Source organism: Orycteropus afer, unplaced genomic scaffold (genome assembly GCF_000298275.1).
Source record: "Orycteropus afer afer isolate SDZICR_OR568_19922 unplaced genomic scaffold, OryAfe1.0 scaffold00066, whole genome shotgun sequence".
Taxonomy (NCBI): domain Eukaryota; kingdom Metazoa; phylum Chordata; class Mammalia; order Tubulidentata; family Orycteropodidae; genus Orycteropus; species Orycteropus afer.
In genome coordinates this window covers 3,205,811-3,226,073 of record NW_006921653.1, presented here as the reverse complement: position 1 = coordinate 3,226,073, position 20,263 = coordinate 3,205,811, and the positions used below count along the sequence as shown (strand labels likewise).

Sequence of the window (20,263 nt, the reverse complement as noted above, 5' to 3'; positions counted from 1 at the left end):
CCTTTTGCACATGAAAGCTGTGGAATATATAGAGAGAGTCCTTTTTTTTTTTTTTTTTTTTTAGGTGAGAAAGCTAAGTCATGGTAAAGCCCTATAGTCCAAGATTCTACTGAAAGTTGAGGAAAAGCCTAGAGCTGGTTTTCCCCTGTGGATTATTAAGTAACCAACTGGAATTTTTATGTTAGTTTCATCATATTTTCTATTTATTTTTCTATCCTAAGAGATTTTTCTTCCCCCAACCCCAGCATATATATTAGTTGCATTAAAAAGTTCACAAGTGAAAGCCCCATCCTATGGCAGAACTTGGTAATTTGCTTGTTGACTTAGAGAAGAAATTATCCTAGGATAAGTTGGACCTTAGCTCCCCTTAAAGGTAAGACCTTGGATTCTATAGGAGTTAGGTATATCTATCACAGTTTTTAGATATAAGAAGACTTGGCATGCTTGTTTACCATGAAGGCTCATTCCTGATAGGATTGCATTTGACATGTTATTTTTGGCCAGGACATGGCAGAAGATCACTGTCAGAATGAGTGTCCTTTGGCCTTTTGCAGCCACAGGACACCAACACCAGAGATGAGTAGCAATCAGGTCATCCCATAGGTAGGGCTAGCTGATGAAACACCGTGAAGGCTAACATAGCTCTCATCTTTCTCTACTGAGATATCTGAGTAGGACTTAATGGCATTTTCTTCTTTACTCCCCCCACCCCACACACACACACATACACCCCTACTAAGGCTTCTATAGATCTTCTTAAATAATAGGCAAATATTTGAATAGTTACTAGAGAAAGTACACTGGAAAAATCCTAACCTCTAGAATTAAAAAGATGAAGCATCTAATGCCCCCTATATTAATTCAGGTTGAATTAAGCATGTCATGTAAATAAATTACGTCAATTACAAAAGCAGCATTTTGTGTAGGATTGGTCAAATTTTAAATACAGTGAAATTTCATTCTATGTAATAGAGCTAGATCCTCCCAAACATTTTTCCCTGGTGTAAAGAATTACCACATAATGAAAATAAAATGCTTGTAAAGCAATGGTTCCTCCTCAATTTTCCTTGTAGACAGCTCCAGATCAGGGGTTCCTGAACTAGATTTTGACATTATAAAGAAGCTTCATTACATTTTTAAAAACCTTTTTAATGAGTTATTTGGGCAAAGATGTAATCAGCCCCCTTTTCACATTTTATGATGTGCAGGTGTTAAGTTGCTTTTTACATGTGGAAGAGTTAGACTGCATTTATTTTTAAATGTAGTTATTAAAGCATTTTTGTATTCCCCACCAATGAAAATTTTCAGTTTGAACAAATGGTGAATCATAATCAAAACAGTTCAATGCTTATTTTCTGTAGGTTTTAGTAAAATACTTTAAAAACAACCACAAAATACTTGTACATCAACATGGTAAATTTACACCAAGACCACAAATTTAATCTTTCCCATTGTGTGTGTTCTGAGTGCCATGCTTGTAACACTGATAGAAGATGGACACTAGGCAACTGGTAGCAAAAGAGAAAAAGTCCACTCTTGACTGAAGAATTCAGGTACACTAGCCATTGATCATTTTATGGTCAGTAGTTTTAATGTTCATTGTTATTTGTTGGCAAAATAAAAGTGCCTTAAGTTAAAATTTTGTTTCGAGATCCATTAAAGAAATAAGTACCAGTTCATAATGCATTTATTTACAAGTCTTCTTTTGCATGTCCATTGTAAATTTAATATTGTAAATGTATTCAAATTCATTTACATGCCTCTGGCTGCCTTTGATTAAACTTCTTCCAAAAAACAAGCTCTGTCCAGATGTTGGCTTTGTTCATACAGTTTTGTTTTGTTTTTTTGAACTTTATTTTATGTCAGATTACTTGAATATAAGTTGTTGCATAATCACTCCCAAGTGGATTCTTTGCGATGCATTTGTAAATCCCCGAGTCTGAAGTTTGAAGGTTCTGAATGGCTAGGGTACCCTGTGGGTGAAACAGCTCACTTCTATGTGTCCTTCCTTTACTTGCCTTTGAGAGCAGGGAATGGTCAGGCATCTCCCATGTGACATCTGGCTTGGGGACTCCCAAGGCCACACAGTTGAGCTGCACAGCTGATCCTGTCCTTGTGAGGATGCTCCTGGGTGGGTGATTTGTGATTCGGGGAGGGTAGGCTACAATCATTACTGGAACAGTAATCAGTGCATGGCCAACACTGTTTTCAGCCTCACAAATATAGTTGCCTCTGTTATAAGCAGTTGCTTCTTTGATGACTAAAGTGCCATTTTCATGCAATATGTATTTTCTGTTGGTTTGAGGCTTATCTATTACATGACCATTTGGTAAAGTCCATTTGATACTTGGTTTAGGGCTTCCATCAGACACACAATGCAGCAATAGAGAGTCTCCACTGATGCCCTTTACTGTGCCTAGTGCATAAGTAAGAATTACTGGTTTCTGGCCAATTTCCAGTACAATTAACTTCTCAATGTAGCCAACTTTATTCCTTGCTGCACAGCGATACTTTCCTGCATCTTCTCGAGTTGTTTTATAAATGATAAAAGAACCATTGCTTGCAATCTGATACTGAGGATTTTGTGGTCCATTGGAAAAGCTTGTGCCATTTGGTAAAATCCAGATTATTTCTGGTGGTGGGTTTCCATCAACAGAGCAATTCAATGCTGTGGGCTTTCCCAGTCGGGCAAATATTTTTTCATTAAATGGATTTCTGAATGTTGGCCTTCTCAGCATTTCTAGTACTTCTAACTGCACCACCAACACACTCTCTCCTCCTTCATTCCGAGCCACACAGATGAAATCAGCTGAATCTGAAAGCCTCACATTTCTAATTTCCAAGGTCCCATTTTTGTGGACTGTGATTCTGCTCCCATAGTATGGGACTGTAAGGAAAATATTGTCTGGCATGATCCACATGATTTGAGGAGTTGGTGTCCCTTCAGCTCTGCAGTCTAAGTGCTTCTTGGAATGCCTCACAGCCGTGACTCTAATGACAGTTTTGTTTCTATATAGACCATTGATTAATGGAGGTTTGGAAACAACATCCAGTTTGTACATTTTAGTGTCATCTCCTCTGGGATTTCGGGCTACACACACATACTCTCCAGAATCAAGCAGTTTAACTTTGTTTATGGATAAAGATCCATTGGCATGAAACGTGTACCTGTCATTGGAGAATGAAATCATGTCATTGGAAGGCAGCAACCAAAATAGTTTTGGCTTGGGTTCCCCAACAACCTCACAGTCAAGGATGGCCATGTCTCCAGCCTTGACTCTTGTGTAGGTCTTATAACCCTGCCTTATCCGTGGTGCAGCCGTTATGACTGTCAGGTGGACCTTCATCTCGTCCTTCCCTAGGGTGTTCTGGGCATAGCAAGTATAATCTCCTTCCTCTGCTACCCCAACTTTGTTGAAGTATAAAGTTCCATTGTCGAAAAGGATGTACCTCCGGGTCCGGTGGCCGCTGTCATCTGCTTGCATTGCATTGTTAATCAGTGTTCCATCAGGCAGACTCCAGGATATCTCTGGTACTGGGGAGCCAGAAGCCTTGCAGTCGACTTGGAAATCTTTGCCATGAAGCACTTGTTTTTTAAAATGCTGCTTGTGGTCAATTTTGGCAGGCTTCAGGCGTGGGCTGACGTGCATCAGTATCAGATCATCTCCCATTTTGTTTCGGGCCACACACACGTAGTCACCACCATCTTTTTCTGTTACTGATCCAATAAGCAGGGATCCATTTGGGTAGACGTGAATTCGGCTGCCCATTCTAAGGAGAGAAGAGAGTCATTAGAGTGTGTAGCTGTTAACCAAACCGAACTCACTACTATCGAGTCAACTGCCCCATAAGGTTTCCAAGGCTGTGAATCTTTACAAAAGTTGACTGCCTCATCTTGTGGAGTGGCTGGTGGGTTTGAACTGCCAAACTTTTGGTTAGCAGCCAAGCGCTTTGACTACAGTATCATTATAGCTCCTTGTGTAGCTGTTAGTGGGGAGAGTGGTACTTTAAATGGAATTAGCTTTATGGACATTGAAACTGTTGCAATGAAAATTAAACTCAATATTAGAAGTTTTACTATTTTCTAATTTGCTGAAAGATGAAATCTCATTAAATAGTTGTAATTTAGTACAAATGTAGTAGTTCTCAGGTGGCCTTCAAATGAGTCTCCTTTATAGAAAGGTTTTTTTAAAAAAAAAAAAAAATTCAATAGGGAAATTCTAGAAATATTGAAGCCCTAGACAGTATGACGTCTTTGCCCATTTTACATATCAAATAAAATAATGCAAACCAAACCCACTGTCATCCAGTTCTATAGCAACCCTATAGAACAGAGGAGAACTGCCCTCACAGGGTTCCCAAGGCTGTAAATTTTTACAGAAGCAGACTGCCTTGTCTTTCTCCTCCATGAAGCAACTGCCAGGTTTGAACCAACAATCTTTTGCTTAGCAGCCCAGTGCTTTAACCACAGCACCACCAGAGCTCCTAAATAATCTAAGTCCACAAAAGTTACCATTTTGTGATATAGGTGAAGGGAAAGGGAACTTTCACACAGCACTGAAATTTGGCAACTTGATTGGATAGAAAACAATGCCACATTATACTTTTAAAAGATGTTATTGAATCAAAGAAAACAAGTTCTGCTTTGTTATAAAAAGAGCTGTTGCCAGTGGAGCTCCCATTAGAAGTTTGTGACAGCATCTGCCTTTTGTATGCAGCTGTAAAATCACTTCAAAGCCTCTGCATCAGGTTGAACTATGTAGAACATTTTTCTCCTCTTTTTTTTTTTTTTTTTTTAGTTTGAGAGAAGAGGCAGGAACTCTGGTTACACAGTGGTTAAGGCATAGGGCTGCTAACCAAAACAAGTTCAATGGTTGGAACCCACTAGCTGTTCTGCAGAAGAAAGATGTGGCAGTGTGCGTCCATAAAGATGTACAGCCTTGAAATTGAGTCCATGACAGTGAGTTGGGTTTGTTGGTTTGGTTTCTCGGAGTGAATAATTTAAAAACTAAATAAATAACTTCACTGCCATTTAGTCAATTCCAACTCATAAAAACCTTCGGGTTTCCAAGGTAATAAATCTTTACGGAAGTAGATTGCCCAGTTTCCTTCCATGGAGTGGCTGCTGGGTTTGAACCGCCAACCTTCTGGTCAGCTGTCAAAACATGCCGTTGAATTGACTCCGGCTCATGGCGACCCATGTGTGTCAGGGTAGAACTGTGCTCTGTAGGCTTTCGATGGCTGATTTTTCGCAAGTAGACTGCCAAGCTGTTCGGAAATAGATTGAGGTACCACTGGGTAGATTTGAATGTCAGTAATAGCCAAACTGGTTAGTGGTTTGCACTATCCAGGAACTCCACTAAAACTAAACTGCCTGGCATTACCACATTTAACCACCAGATGGCAGATTTTTACTGGTAAAACTAAATCAGAGCTTCAGAAACAACAAAAACCAAATCAAACCAAACTCATTGCCATGGAGTTGGTCCAGACTCATAGTAACTCCTCCTTGGCTTTCTAAGGTAGTATCAGTATGGAAGTAGATTTCCCAGTATTCCTTCCGAGGAGTGGCTGGTTATGCAAAAAGGAGATCAAGAGCACCATAGCTAAGAATCCATCTATATGTTTTTCTTCTAATTATTTGGTGACATAGCTTACACAGGTAGGTGAACCAGAAAACTACCTTACATAGCATAACTGCTAACAGTAGCAGTCAAACAGCCTGCAGTCAATTTTTATTCTCCAGTAAACTTAAGAAGCACAGAAAGTATTGCAGTTATGCATTCTAAAAGGATGCTGGTGTTCTTTTCATTTTTTCTCCTGTGAAAGGCACTTCTCTGGCATATAAATCAAGATAAAATCATCATAATGGATGCACTGAATAAAAGGAATGGAAAATGCAAGGTGCTTTGCCTTAGTCTGGCTCCCAAACCCTAACTTTTTCACTGTGGTACATTGCCACCTGCTATTGTTTCCTAAACCTAAACCCAAACCAAACCTGTTGCTGTTCAATTTTGACTCACAGTGACCCAGAGGACAGAGTGGAGCTGCCCCCAAGGAGTTGCTCTCCAAAAACACTAATTCTCAAACTTGAACACACATTAAAATCCCCTGTGGAGTTTAAAATAAAAATGATGCCTAAGTCCCACTTCTGGAATTTTTTATTTAATTGGTGGTGGAGCGTGACCTAGGTATTAATGTTTTTAAAGTTTCCGAGGTGATTCTTATGTGCAGCAAAGTCTACAACCACTGCTCTAAAGCTTGGATCATAATGCAGATCCCCTAATCCCTGCATCAGAATCACAAAAAAAAAAAAAAAAAGACTCACTACTATCCAGTTGATTCTGACTCATAGCAACCCCCATTGAGTTTCCAAGGCTATAATCTTTACAGAAGTAGACTACCTCATCTTCTTCCATGGAGCAGCTGGTGGGTTCAAACCACTGACCTTTATGATTAACAGCCAAATGCTTTAAACACTACACCACCAGAGCTCCTTAACAGAAGCACATGGGGCCTTATTTAAGCAGGGTTTCAAACTAGTTCATTCCGCTTCAACCCCCTGCTGAGAATTTGCATTTCTACCCCAGATATACTGATCAATATCTATATTTTAACAAGAGCTATGTATATACAAGAATCACGTGTTGTTATGTTGTTATATACCGTAGAGTCGGACCGACTCATAGCGACCCCTCCTTGGGTTTCCGAGGCAGTATCACTACGGAAGTAGATTGCCCCATCTTCCTTCTGAGGAGTGGCTGGTGGGTTTGAATCGCCAGCCTTCTGGTTAGCAGTCAAGTGCCTTAGGCACTATGCTACTTAAGAATCACTTAGGATCTTATTAAACTATAGATTCTGATTCAGTGTATCTGGGGTGGAAATTCAGGTGCACAGCAGAGGGGCCTGTTAGAAGCTCTGGGGAAAATTTCGCGATACCTGGATAAACAAGGCAGTCCCGTCAAGTTCCAGCACTTACAGGTTTCACTGTGTATAAAATAGAAACATAACTCTTTCTTTTCAAGACAGTTTACTTCTAAAAGTTTACTTGTTAAAAGGAAAAGAAATGCAATTTTATTAACACGTAAGCAAGCATCTATGGTTTTCCATAGCAGTGATTCTCAGACTTAAATGTGCACACAATTCACCTGGGGACCTTTTTATACTGCAGATTCAGATATACATTCTGCACACGTGACAAGCTCCCAGGTCATGATGAGCAAGATCCCAAAGGAGAGAAAATACAACCCTGCACTGAAACATAGAATGCATAAGCTAAAGTGGTAGAGTAGACTAGTAGTGCTCTGAGTCTGGGACCATTAAAAAACATCAAGAAAGGATTTTTGGGTGATGGTTGTTAGGACGAAGCAAACCCAAGCCACCAACATTTCAGTTAGCAGCTTCCTCCAGGCGTCAAGCCCTGATGAGACAGCCTGATAAGACAACGGAAGTAACAGAACCCGCCCAGACTGGAAAGTCCCATGCAGTGGCAAACTTCCTCTTGTGAAGCCCCCTCATGCTAATTAAGTGCAGACCCATACTAACAGCTAATTGGACTCCACTATTTCCTTAGTGTCCCCGCTTAGGTCCTCCACAAGACTATAAACCTTCCCCTCCCCAGCCAGGTGGTGCGACTTCCCGGGCCCCTCTCAGGGACCCGTGAACCTCGCCCAGGCCCCTCTCGGGGGCCCATAAACCTCCCCTGGAAACTCAGAATAAAAACTTCTCTTTAACCTCACTTTTGTGCGTCCTTTTCTCCTTACTGTGACCTTACAATGGTGACCATCAGAAGAAACTAAAAGGGTTTTGTTTATGTTGCCCATTGCGGAGTGGACTTGGATAAGCATTGCTATGATGGAAATTTTATTACTATTATTACTATTATTATTATTATTATTGCAATAGAAGTGCCCTTTTTCTTTCAGTTGGAATATCTAAAACATGTAAGTAAAATATTCCTGCCTTTTTGAGTAGGTTAGTTCCAAAGCAATCATTAAAGTAGCATCTGTGATCTTATATGCTCTCCACAGTGTGAACAATCTTTCCATGTATGCTTTAAGGACTTTCCCAAAACAAAATGTAAACAACCTGCCTAATTTCCTTGCAGGATTTCATTGGAATGTGGAATACTTGATTAGGAGGTATTTTGGAATACCTGATTCATTTAATTGGAATACCTGATTAGGAGTCATTCTGAGGTACTAATAATGTGTTTTGGAACACTTTCCAGACTTCCTTTGGATTAACTTCTTATGATATTCTCTTAAACTTTTTCCTAACTCCTGATCAAAGATTTACATTTTCTAAAATGGGTTTACTGCACAGTAAATGTTTTGACCACGTCCTTAGAGCCTAAATTTTAAACTTTATCTGTTACTCCCATAGCAAGTGTGATGTCTTCCCTAGTTCTTGCATGGGTTTCTGTGTGGCTAGTGAAAATTGTATTTGCATCACTCAGTATAGTGAACAACACTTGTATAAAGGAGAATCACACCTATGAGCTGTGGGATTTATTTTAACTGCATTAGTTTCAGAAAATAGAACTGGCATTTGGTATTAATGAAATGCTTACAATAAAGTGAAGGCCAAAACATGACATGCTGTTATTGTGAAATTAAATACCATAACCAATAAATAAAGCTTTGAAAAGATTTGATGCCATACATAGGTAGATGTATAGTAGATAACAAACATAAATATGTGCTTTCTAAAGTTCATATTTCATAACGACAACAAGAAGAACAACATCTAAAAATCTACTGCCATCAAGTGGATTCCCACTCTTAGCAACCCCCATTGGGTTCCTGAGGCTGTAGATCTTTAAGGAAGTAGATTGCCCCATCCTCCTTCCATGGAGTGGCTGGTAGGTTTGAACTGCTGACCTTGTAGTAAGCAGCCAGATGCCTTAATGACTACACCACCAAAGCTCCTTATATTTCATAACAGCAATTTTTATTTAAAAAATAAATTCAATTTAATAGTCAGATAATTTTGATGGCCTATTATTATTTTAAAAACTTGAAAATCAACTGTTACTTTTGAATTAAAGATCTCAAGGTGATTTCATTAACTACATGTAACAGCAACTCACTTTAACCCTAAAAAGATCTACTTGTCTACTTATAGCATAATTTCTTATCTAACATAGCTTCTTCTGCATGGATGTTTTCCACTAATGAATAAACAAATATATAAAATAGAAATGCCCACACATCTTTTTTTTTTTTGGTATTTTATGGAAAATCATCACATAAAGGCATGTAAATGTCAAAATTGATAACTTTTAGAAGCTATAATTGGACTCTGTGGATGGTACAAATGGTTAGAACACTAAATTACTAACTAAAAGGTTGGAAGTTTGAGTCCATCTACCCAAAGGCACCTTTGCAAGAAAGGCCTGGTGATCAATTCTGAAAATTTAGCCACTGGAAATCTTATGGTGTACAGTTTCACTCTGACACACATGGGGTCATCATGAGTCCAGTGAGTTGATGGTATCTCTTTTTTTTATAAGCTATAATTGCTTTTAAAAGATAGCATGAAATCAGTATTGATATGCCTATCACAGGGCATTTTAGAGAACCTATGTGTCTGTATATATGTCTCTATCAAGGTGGTGGAGCTCCTGAATACAATCAGCCATGTGCAAGTCTTATTGTTGTTCTTTTCATAAAAGATTTTGCAGTTTTATGGAAAAATAATTATGTTCTGATTGTATTAATGTTTAAATTGTTTAAAAGGAGCCCATGAAGAATGAAGTAATGGAGTGTCTCTCCAGAGCCTTGACTGCATTACAACAATTTCCTACTCTAGTTTGGATAGAGAGAATATGCTACATTTATAGTTACTATTTTAAAACTGTCGTAAGTATGAGGCAAATGAGACTTTTACCTTGCTTTTAATTCTATAAACTCAGTGAGAAGTTGACCCTTAACCTTGTGAAAAAGCTTGGTTTTTATATCCCAGATGACATCAAAAGGATGATTCTCTTTGGAAAGTGTTGCCTTTATGTGCAGAATCTGTGGGTTCTCGAAAACTTCTGTTAGACTCCGTGTATTGCTTTTTCCATTTCCAAAGTTGTGCAGCTAAATAAAGAAAGAAAATGATTCCAACATAACAACATGCGTTTACCTGTGCCACTGGTCTACAACAGCCTTGGACGGTAACCTCCAGATTATTTTAGGCTTAGGCTCTCCAGTAGCTGAGCAGTTCAGTAGTAACTTGTCCCCAAAATTCACCTCAGTCCATTTCTGGGATGCAACTTCTATCCTGGGAATGGTCTCTTGCTCTTCCACCATAAGCACTACCACTCTTCTCTCCGAGCCTGTGGAGCTGGTAGCAATGCACTCGTAAGTGCCCCTGTCTGAAGAGGCTACATTTCTAATATATAGAGTTCCATTCGAAAATAAGAACAATTTGGAATTGATAAATTGCAATGGTTTGATTTCAGTGCCATCAGACAGGACCCATTTAACACTGGGCTGAGGAGTTCCTTCTGCAGTGCAGGGTAGCCTCAAACTTTCACCCAAAGTCCCTACAAGGACTTGCCTCTTTTGTTCTAGAATAACAGGTGGGGCTGCAATGACTTGTATTTTAACCAGCAGTGAGTCCTTGCCAGCTGAGTTGCTGGCCGTGCATTTGTAAAAGCCACGGTCGTAAATGCTGAGATTGTAGATAACCAGTGTTCCATCAGATTTCACCACAGCCTGCCTGTTTCCTTCAGATGATTCTGTGACCACTGTTCGGTTTGCCAGAATCCAGGAAATCATAGGACCCGGCCTACCTTCAGCTGCGCACTTTAATTCCACGGTGCTTCCAGAATGAACTGTGATCTCCTTGGTACGTCTCTCCAGGATCCTGGGGGGATAGGAAACCACAGACAAGGTGACATGAAGGTGGTCGGTGCCAAAAGGGTTGGATGCTGAACACAGGTACTGTCCGCGGTCCTGAATGTCCACCCTCTGAATGGCCAGGGTACCATTGGGGAGCACTTGGAACCTGCTATTTTGTATCCTTTTAGACAAATCAAGTCCTGATAAGAAGAAAGAAATTTATAGTCATAGGCCATCGAAATGCAGTCAAAAAACATAATTTGTTCAAGTAGTAATGTCAAGAAGAAAGCTATCTTTTTGTTAGGGTGCTGAGAATAAATATATTTTAAAATAAAATTAGGACAGCTAATCCCCAGATTACCAAAATTATTCCTGGAATTTTTTATTCACATATTTATAATTTAAAAGCCAGAAGAGTTGACACAATGATCACTCTCTTTTTCAAATCATATTGCCTTGAGTTTGTTTTCAAAGCATTTTCAAAAAATGTTTTTAATATATGTTTTAAAACATTTTAATGAGCAAAAAAATGCCAGTGTCAACTAAGGATATTAATAATTTCTGGGTCTTAGAGAAATTTGAAACTGATGTTGATTCTTTGGACATGTGACTCTGAAACGTAACACAATCTTTTTTCATTGTTTTTTTTTTTGCTAAAATAGATTCAATGACATGAAATAGTTTCAAATACCTGATGAGACCCTGGTCCAACGGATAGTGGGCAGGGGCTTTCCAACAGCCTCACAGGGAAGAAAGGCATCTGAGTTAGCAGGAATGGTGAAACTTGCAGCTCTTCCTCCAACTATTCTGGGCTTCTCAAATGTATTCCTAGATAATGATTCAAAGGGAAGGAATTCAGAAGTGGTTATTGTTTTAATGTTTGTCTTCTTGAAGCCACTCTTCTCTGCAGACTTCTCTCCATCCCAGTGTGATGCAGGAGTGGTGTCCACTAGCAAGTCTAGAGTGGGCAATGTGCTTACGACTGGCTTTTTGCCATTTTCAGCAATTTCTGGGTATGACTTGTGCCCAAATTGGTTTTCTGACCAGGAAGAAGGAGTCCATTTAGAATTCTGTGGTTTAACTGTGATTAGTCCTGGCAGAGTAGAAGAATGTAACTCATTAGAGTGTATGAAGTGTGTGGTTCCAATTGTGAATTGAACATTTGGCTGAGCCTTGGGAGATGTTGCAGCCTCTCCTGCTAACTGGTGTGAATTAGCATCATGCCTTGAGGACTCAGATGGCTTGACCAATGCATTTGCCATCATCCTGAAAATGGGAGTTACTTCATTGTCAGTAACTGCTCTTTGAGTAAAGGGATGGGTGGGGATTGGCAATGGAGTGCCATGAGTGCTCAAGAATGGTGGCCCAGTTGAGTGTCTAATGAGTGCTTCCCTGGGTGTGGTACTCTGGTGGTGTTTGCTAGACATAGTAGTTTGTGAAGCAGTTATGCTCCTCACAGTCTGAGTACTCTCTTGGGGTAGTTCTTTAATTATATCTGTCAGATTAAGAGTTCTTGAATGGAAACCAATTTTGCTTGAGACCCCTTTTGGATTTTCTAGGGGAGAATGAATAAAAACAGAGACCTTGGACTTATTCAAAGCTTCAACTGTAGTTAGAACAGGAGGTGCCACAGCAGTGGATGTCACAAAGTCAGAACTCTGTGCTAGAGAGACATTTGGCCCATTTCTATTCTTCTGGGTTTCCTTTTGTCTTTGTTCTTTTTGTGCCCCAGGTCTGGCTGGTTGGATTTTACTGATCATGACTGATGCAGAGGCAGTAGGAGTTGTCAGTGCGACTGTTGGCACTGATGTGAACTTTGTTGTATGTGATTCTTTGCTTGCAATACTAGCAAGTGTAGAGTACAGGGGTGGGAAGGGCTGCTTCTTCATCAGCGGGAGACCTCTAGGACTTTGCGTTTCAGTGGTATTATGGTGAGTTGTAGCCAATGTTACAGATGGAATTTGCTTCACATTTGCTGAGAGTGTTGTTAAATGCAAAGAGGAAACTTTATCTGTGGGCAAAGCAGGAGGTATTTTTGGAAGCACTGTGGCTGTGCTTTTTTGTGAACTAAATTTATGTTTATTCTTTAACCTTTCTTTTTGGATATAGTTATTGACAAAGATGCGAAGCCAGGGAATTTTCCTTCTTGAAAATCTTGTAATAGCTATAGTATTAGGCATAGATGGCTTGGTAATGGGGTCTGAAAATGGTGATATAGTCAATGAATCTCTTTTAGTTTCCCAGATGCTAGGCACATTTGGGTAACCAGCATTCATTAAATGATTTTTTTCCATATATATGGATGTTTTAGCTTGAGTCCTGACTGCACCAGTTGGAGCCACTTGGATACTTTCAGCATTGAAATATCTTATTGTGGGTGTTGTTTTTTCGATGTCTAGTTTGCTATCGAATAGCAATGATGGACTCAGAAATAGAGTTGTAGACTCTTCTGACATGGCTTTGGCAACATCAGCTTTGGGGAGGGTAACCGGGGAAGAACTTGGAAAAGACAGTGCTTCTGTAGCAGGGGCAAGCCTCTCCCTGGGAGAACAGGATGGGCACATCACACTGGGCTCTGTGGCTGAAAATGTGGTAGTAGTGTCTTCAGAAGAACCTCTGAGTCTTGATCTCGCAAAGCCATATCTATGCTGTCCAAGAATTGGAGTTCTGTATGGGCTGGTAATTCGCCCTTTGCTCCAAATTTTCCTCCGTCTCCCAAACCGTCTGGAGAGTGCAGTGTTAGATGTGCTATTTCTAGGAGTCTGTAACTGAGAATTGACACCAGTGTATGGTTCTGTAGGGTGTGTAGAGTTCCTAAGTTGTTGAGTACTGTGAGAGTAGAAGTGATTGCTCCTAGGTTCACTGACTACATTTCCAGTTGTCTGATGCTCATTCATGGTATTTACTGAGACTAAGAATACATCAGCCTTACTGTTAGCATTGCTAAGCATTTTGATATTGACATCATTGATCCCAGTACCCAGTGTTATTGGAGGTGTACTCCTCCCCATCTGATCTATGTTCCGAAGTTCAGGAGCTCCAGATGGAAGAGGAAAAATAGTGTATGAATTCTGGTTGATAATGTCATGCATTTTGGTTGATGTGGTTGGATTTGTTTTCATTGGCAGGGCTGTACTTTTCACAGCAGTGTATGGATTGAAATGTACAAGATTTTCAGGTGATAGTATTTGTGGACTCACAGCTGGAGAGGCTTCGGTGCCAGAAGTTATTATATCTGACACAAGGCTACTGGATATTTTTCTGGAATCTGCAGTAAGTGTCCTTGCTGGAACATCTGGAGCTTCAGTTACCAGAACCATAAATTCCTCATCTGGAGGGAGCACACCTGAGCTTTCTTCTTCCTCACCAGGTAGTTTCAGGAGTTGGGTGACTTGTGGAGTTGGCTGTATTGTGGTATTTTCTCGTTTCTCTGTGACAACATTCTTTTTAGCTTTCTCCAAAAGCACTGCCCAATGTTGTGGGTCAATTTTCCTAGCAAAGGGAGGAAACTGCCTCCTGTGCTCCCTAAAATTTCGATTTGTTGAATCTCCACGCCGGCGGTGTATTAACTTCCAATAGTTGTGCTTCTTACTTGGGTTTATTATCTGTTTTTCAACCTCAGCTTCCATTGGAGCAGAAGAAGGGAGTTGAATAGCTGGTGGATCCTTAGGGTGAGCAGTGGGGTTGGGTTCATCAAGTCCAGAGCCATCTGTTTCTCCATCATGCTCCACTGGCTTTTGTCCTTTTATTTTGACTGAAACTTGGAAAATCAAAAGATCAACCCCTGATGGGTTGGCTGCTACACAACAATAATGTCCCTGGTCTTTCAGGGTGACTTGTAATATTCTTAATGTGCCATTGTTAAGAATTTGCTTATCTCTTGAGGACTGACAGAGCACAGTGTTTCCAGGAAGAACCCAGCTAACAGAGGCATCTGGGATACCAGTAGAATGACATGGAAGGTCAAGTGTGTCACCAGTGAAAACTGTGTGATGAGCCCCATTTTCATGATGGGCTTCTACAGAGGCCTCTATCACAATTATCCTGTAAGTGAGAATATCTGCATCATCATAATTGGTGCTTACACAGTGGTATACACCTGTGTCAAAACTATCAGCCATCTGAAGTTGTAGTTTTCCACTTTTGTCTATTAGAATTCGTCCATCTTCACTAACATAAGGGGCTCTCACTTTACTCCCATCAGCTAGAAGCCACTCCAAATGTGGAGTGGGGTCTCCTTGGCCTGGACAGTCCAGTTCAATGCTCCCACCAACCAAAACAGTATGTTCCAACTTAGTATTGTTATCCCTTGAAATCATGGTCCATTTGTGTTTCACTGGTCTCATCTCTGTCCTTGGTACAGTGATTTGAGCATCACTCCAGTAGTGAATATGCAATGTACTGAATGTGGTAGTATTTCTATTTAGTTGCAAAGAAATTTGGTCTTGCATTAACCAAGAGGGATCTGTTCTGAGATCAGCCTCTATGTTGGTGAAAATGTCTTCAAGCTTAGAATCTAGCTGTTTATATTTGTAACAGAGGTGGGGTGTTTCAGTGATCAAATGGCTCCTTTCTAGTATCAGAGGAGAATCACTGTACAAAGCTAGAACTTGCCACACTGGTTGAATATTGCTGTAATCTACATTACACACCAGAAATGTAGAAAATGATGTGTTTACCAGAACATAGTCCTTTTCTTCAGTGAATGTAATGGGTGATGTCCTTGAGGGCTTCTGGATACTGCAGACTATATTAGCTTCATTTCCAGACTGGTCCGTCATATTCAAGATGAGGGAGCCAAAGGGTGCCATGAAATCTTGGGGAGAGATGGAGGCCGAACCACTGTCTTCTAGAATGTTCAGGCTTTTGAGTTTCAGAGATGGATCGATAGCTGGCTTGGCACATATGAAAGCTGCAGGTGGGACCATAGCAAAGGACTTGCCTTCGGACGCTCTGGGGTTCATGCAAAGTGGACATTGCTGAGGACTAGAGGGACTTCTTTCTCTTTTGCATTTGATTATATCTAGGAAAAATATCAGTTAAATTATTGTCAGTTGTGGCTTCTATATGAATTAACATTTGAATATTCTGAAAAAACTAGCTTTTACTAGAATTTAAAACAATTTGGAAATTTTGGTGTTTAATAGAAAGTTCTTTTAAACACTTTTCTCTTTTAATTGATTTCTTAAAAAAAAAAAAAAGTTGTTCATGTATATTACTATAATATCCACCAAAAAAAACCCAGTTGCCATCAAGTTGGTTCTGACTCATGGTGACCCCATGTATGTCAGAGTAGAACTATACTCCATAGGTTTTCAACAGTGAAGTTTTTCAGAAGTAGATCCCGAGGTCTTTCTTTTGAGGTACCTCTGGGTGAACTCAAAACTCTGACTTTTTGGTTAGCAGCCAAGCACATCAACCATTTGCACTACTCAGGGACTAGTCAGAACCCACTTAATGACAACTAGTTTATAATATCCATAGGTAAAAAGATTTTGTCTTTCTTGTTCACTATTGTATTTCCCATGCCTAGAAAACATCTCATATATATTTGGTATTAAGTACATAGAGATACTCATTTATCAACTAATTGGATAACGAAATGTCATTATCCAACATTTTGCATGAAAGTAGTAAAAAATCTACTATCTGACTATTTTGTATTTTAACGAAGTTCATGAACACTGAGGTGCGAGGGGTAATGCTTGCTGTGATGGTGAAGGTGGTATATCAACCTGGCTGGGCCATGATTCTCAGTGGTTTGGCAGTTATGTAAGGATGTAATTGGCAGTTATGTAATGATGTAGTCATCCTCCATTTTATGATCTGATATGGTCATCCTACATTCTCATACAACACTGATTTTCACATAATGACCTGGTCTTAGGAATGTCAATAAGTGAGAAGAGGGTGTATTAGCTGAATGAATTGTTCTTTTTCTACAGAAACTAAGTGATATGCTTATGTTTTAATTAACAGCAGTTGAGTCTTATTTCTTCATTTTGATGTTTTAAGACAATGATAAAACTTCATTCTCCTTTGAAAGATAACCTGTTTGATAAATGATGCATCACAAGTACTTGACCATCATAAAAAAAATCTCATGGTTCTTCCCATTATCTTAAAAGAAAATTATTTTTAAAATGGATGATAATTACGTACAGTTAATAGGATCATTTTTCACACAGCCAATATGTAGTCATATTTTCTTGACTATCCATGTCATTTTCAAAGATAGCATTAATTCAAAACTCTTTTTATTATTCTTTATAGTAATTCTTTATATTATATATTGGTTATTATGTATTATTAATATTATATATATATATAATATAATATATTATATATATTCTTTATATTATATATTTATAGTAATATAGATGCTTTACTTGGTTGCATTTACAGACTACATGATTAATTCCTGTTTGTTTAATTCATATTCTTTTTTGGTGATCAGCCCAGGTAGACAAAACAAAAAATGGATACAATAAAATTTGCAGTTACTGTAAAAAAAAAAAAAGGACATCAAGAATTCTTCAGCTTGTACTGGTATAATGCTTCATTTATTCATTCATTCGTCCAATACTTTTGAGCCTGCTCGATGCCAAGCTACATGACACCATTGAAATTTCCATGCAATTTATAGTTTCATGAGTGAGACGGGCAATTACAAGCTCTGTAATTAAAAGAATCACAAGGAGGGGTGCCCACTTCAGACGTGGGGGCAAGAGAGCATGAAAAACTTCTAGGAGGAGAAAATTCCTGGTTAAATTCTGAAAGATAGGTCTGGAAGAGAGAGACTTGTGTATTTCTTGTTTTGTTTTGTTTTTGTGTTTATTACATTCAGGAAAAAATGATAACTGATGCACTGAATTGGTTTTGTGGGATATCTACTATGTTCTCTAATCTTCAGAACATGTTGGGAAGTAGGCACCATTTCCCATTTTTACAGATAAAGAAATTAGCTGTGAGAGGTTTTAAACACAAGTTGACACAGATATCATGTGAAAAGCCCCGTCTGTCTTATTACAGTCTTTGATATTATGCACTGTGCCTCTTTGGGGTTACTTTTGAATGTGAATAAGCAGTATTAAGGATAGCTTAAGTAAGCATTCCAGCAATGGGGCTGCTTATGTTAAGACCTAGAGATGTAAACAAGAGTTTCCAGGAAAGGGACGGAGGCAAGGCTGAAGTAATTAAAGCTCAGAAAGTGAAGACCCTATGTGACACATAGAAGAGCTTGAGTTATTATACCCTCCCAATAGGTGGACTAGTTAGATTTGCATTTGAGATAGATCAGTCGGGACACAGTATGGAGAAAATTAGAATGACAAACAAGATGGACACAAGATGGACACAGGAGATGTAAAAGTTAGGATGCTGTTGCTACAATTCAGTCACAATGTCTTGGCCTGATGTAGGTTAGTAGCAAGAGGAATGGAGAGAAACAGATGATGCAGGAGAAAATGCAGCAGGTAGAGATAATCAACAGGAGGTAGGGATTAGTCAAATACGGCGAATAATTGGGAGGGAGAGTCAAGGAAGATTCAGGTTTATGACTTTAATAATTGGAAGATTAATGGTGCCACTGAATGAGGTAGGCTTGCTGGAGGAGGGTCAGGTTTGATGAGGAGGGGAGAACAATGGTGGCCAAACAATGGGGCAGCTTACTAAAGGTCTGGCATTTGGTTAAGTCATAAACGTACAAGTCTTATAGCACGAGGACCAGCCCAAATTCTTCTAAAGCCTCCCCTTTCAGGTATTTGGATGACATGTATCTGATCATTTAAAAATATTGCTCTTGTGAGTCTTATTTAAAATGTTGGTCACTGAGAAACTCGGTAAGAGGTACAGAGTTTTCCTTTACACAAAATGCATCCTGGGGCTTCATGTTATCCACATAGTAGCTCCCATATGACACAATGGACACAACATTTAAAACAAGCATAGTACTTGTTGTTGTTGGCTACCATTAAGTTCACCTACAACTAGTTAACCCCATGCACAATGGAACTAAACCCTGTCCAGCCCGAAGTCACCTCCATGATCAATTGTGTACTGGATCATTATGATTCATAGGGTTTTCATTGTCTGATCTTCAGAAGTAGATCACCAGGCCTTTCTTCCTAGTCTGTCTTCATCTGGAGGTTCTGCTAAAACCTGTTCAGCATCATAGCAACACACAAGCCTCCACTGACTGACAGGTGGTGGCTGAGCATGAGAAGCATTGGCCAAGAATCAAAATTGGGTCTCCAGCATAGAAAGTAAGAATTCTCTCACTAAATACTACTCCCTCGTAGTACTCAGAAGATCTCATTTTCTGGAGTGGCTGGACACTGTCCCACACAATTCTCAAACACTGAAGAAAGTACCTCTAACCAAGGATCCAAACTCTGTGTGTATTTCACAGGTAGCATCACAGAGATTTAGTTACTCGATATTCTTAACTTCAGCTATTTTATAGACCTATGTAGAGGAGGTGGCTGGCAATCCTGACAACATTTTAGCAATCATAAAAGACTTCTATCCCTCACACACTTACTAGTCAACCTTGACCCTGTATTTACCTATCAATGCCCAGACTGGTACAGCAAAGAATCTGGAAGACTTCCAGCTTCACCACAGAATTATACTCATATTTTAGTAAGCCTATTGTCACTAGCATCCCTGTCAGCCCCAGGGTTACAGGTGAGGAGAGACAACTCAGGGATGCCCAAAGCAGCAGGCGGGAAGAGCAGGAGAAAGGGGATTAAAAGCCAGGAACCGGGACAGAAGAGCAGTCAGCCAAAGGGATTAGGTGAGGAGAGGAAACTCAGGCCCGCCCAAAGCAGCAGGACGGGAAAGCAGGAGAAAGGGGATAAAAGCCAGGAACTCAGACAGAGGAGCAGTAAGCCCCAGGAATACAGGTGAGGAGAGAGAACTCAGGGACGCCCAAAGCAGCAGGCCAGAAGAGCAGAAGAAAGGGGATTAAAAGCCAGGAAGCCAGACAGAGGAGCAGTCAGCCATAGGGACACAGGTGGGGGTGATACGAGAGGTCTCCAACAGCAAGACAAACTTGTCTGTTGGTTTGTCCTACTGTCGTGACATGTAGACGTGAGTTTTGAGGCTGAGCCTCTGGTGTTAAAAACCCAGCGAAATGCCCCTGGTGCAACAGACCAGCTTATAGACTGAGACAGACTAGGAAGAAGGAAGAGGCCGTCCACTTCTCAAAGAATTGGCCAGGGAAAACCTTATGAATAGCAAAGAAACACTGTTTGGTACATTACCACGCACCTTTAGGAATAGTCCGGTTAGGCTAAAAGGCTCTCAAAATAGGACTGGGAAAGAGCTGCAAAATCTGAGTAAACCCTGCCTTACTCATATGGATAAGAGAAAGCTTTTGAGACCTTCATTTGCTGATGTGGCACCACTCAAATTGAAGAGAAACAGCC

At 39.8% G+C, this 20,263-nt stretch overlaps 1 protein-coding gene across 1 annotated transcript in view; it reads right to left on the bottom strand.

Annotated features, from left to right (window-relative positions):
* Nucleotides 1-1,862: 1,862 nt before the first annotated feature.
* The window catches only part of IGSF10 (immunoglobulin superfamily member 10), a 36,101-nt gene continuing 17,700 nt past the window's right edge, over nt 1,863-20,263 (bottom strand). Inside the window, exons 4-6 of the mRNA XM_007940165.1 lie at nt 11,524-15,855; nt 10,132-11,032; nt 1,863-3,771 (exon numbers count right to left, since the gene is read on the bottom strand). Of these exons, the coding sequence (XP_007938356.1) occupies nt 1,863-3,771; nt 10,132-11,032; nt 11,524-15,855 (7,142 nt within the window). The remainder of the gene's footprint in view (nt 3,772-10,131; nt 11,033-11,523; nt 15,856-20,263) is intronic.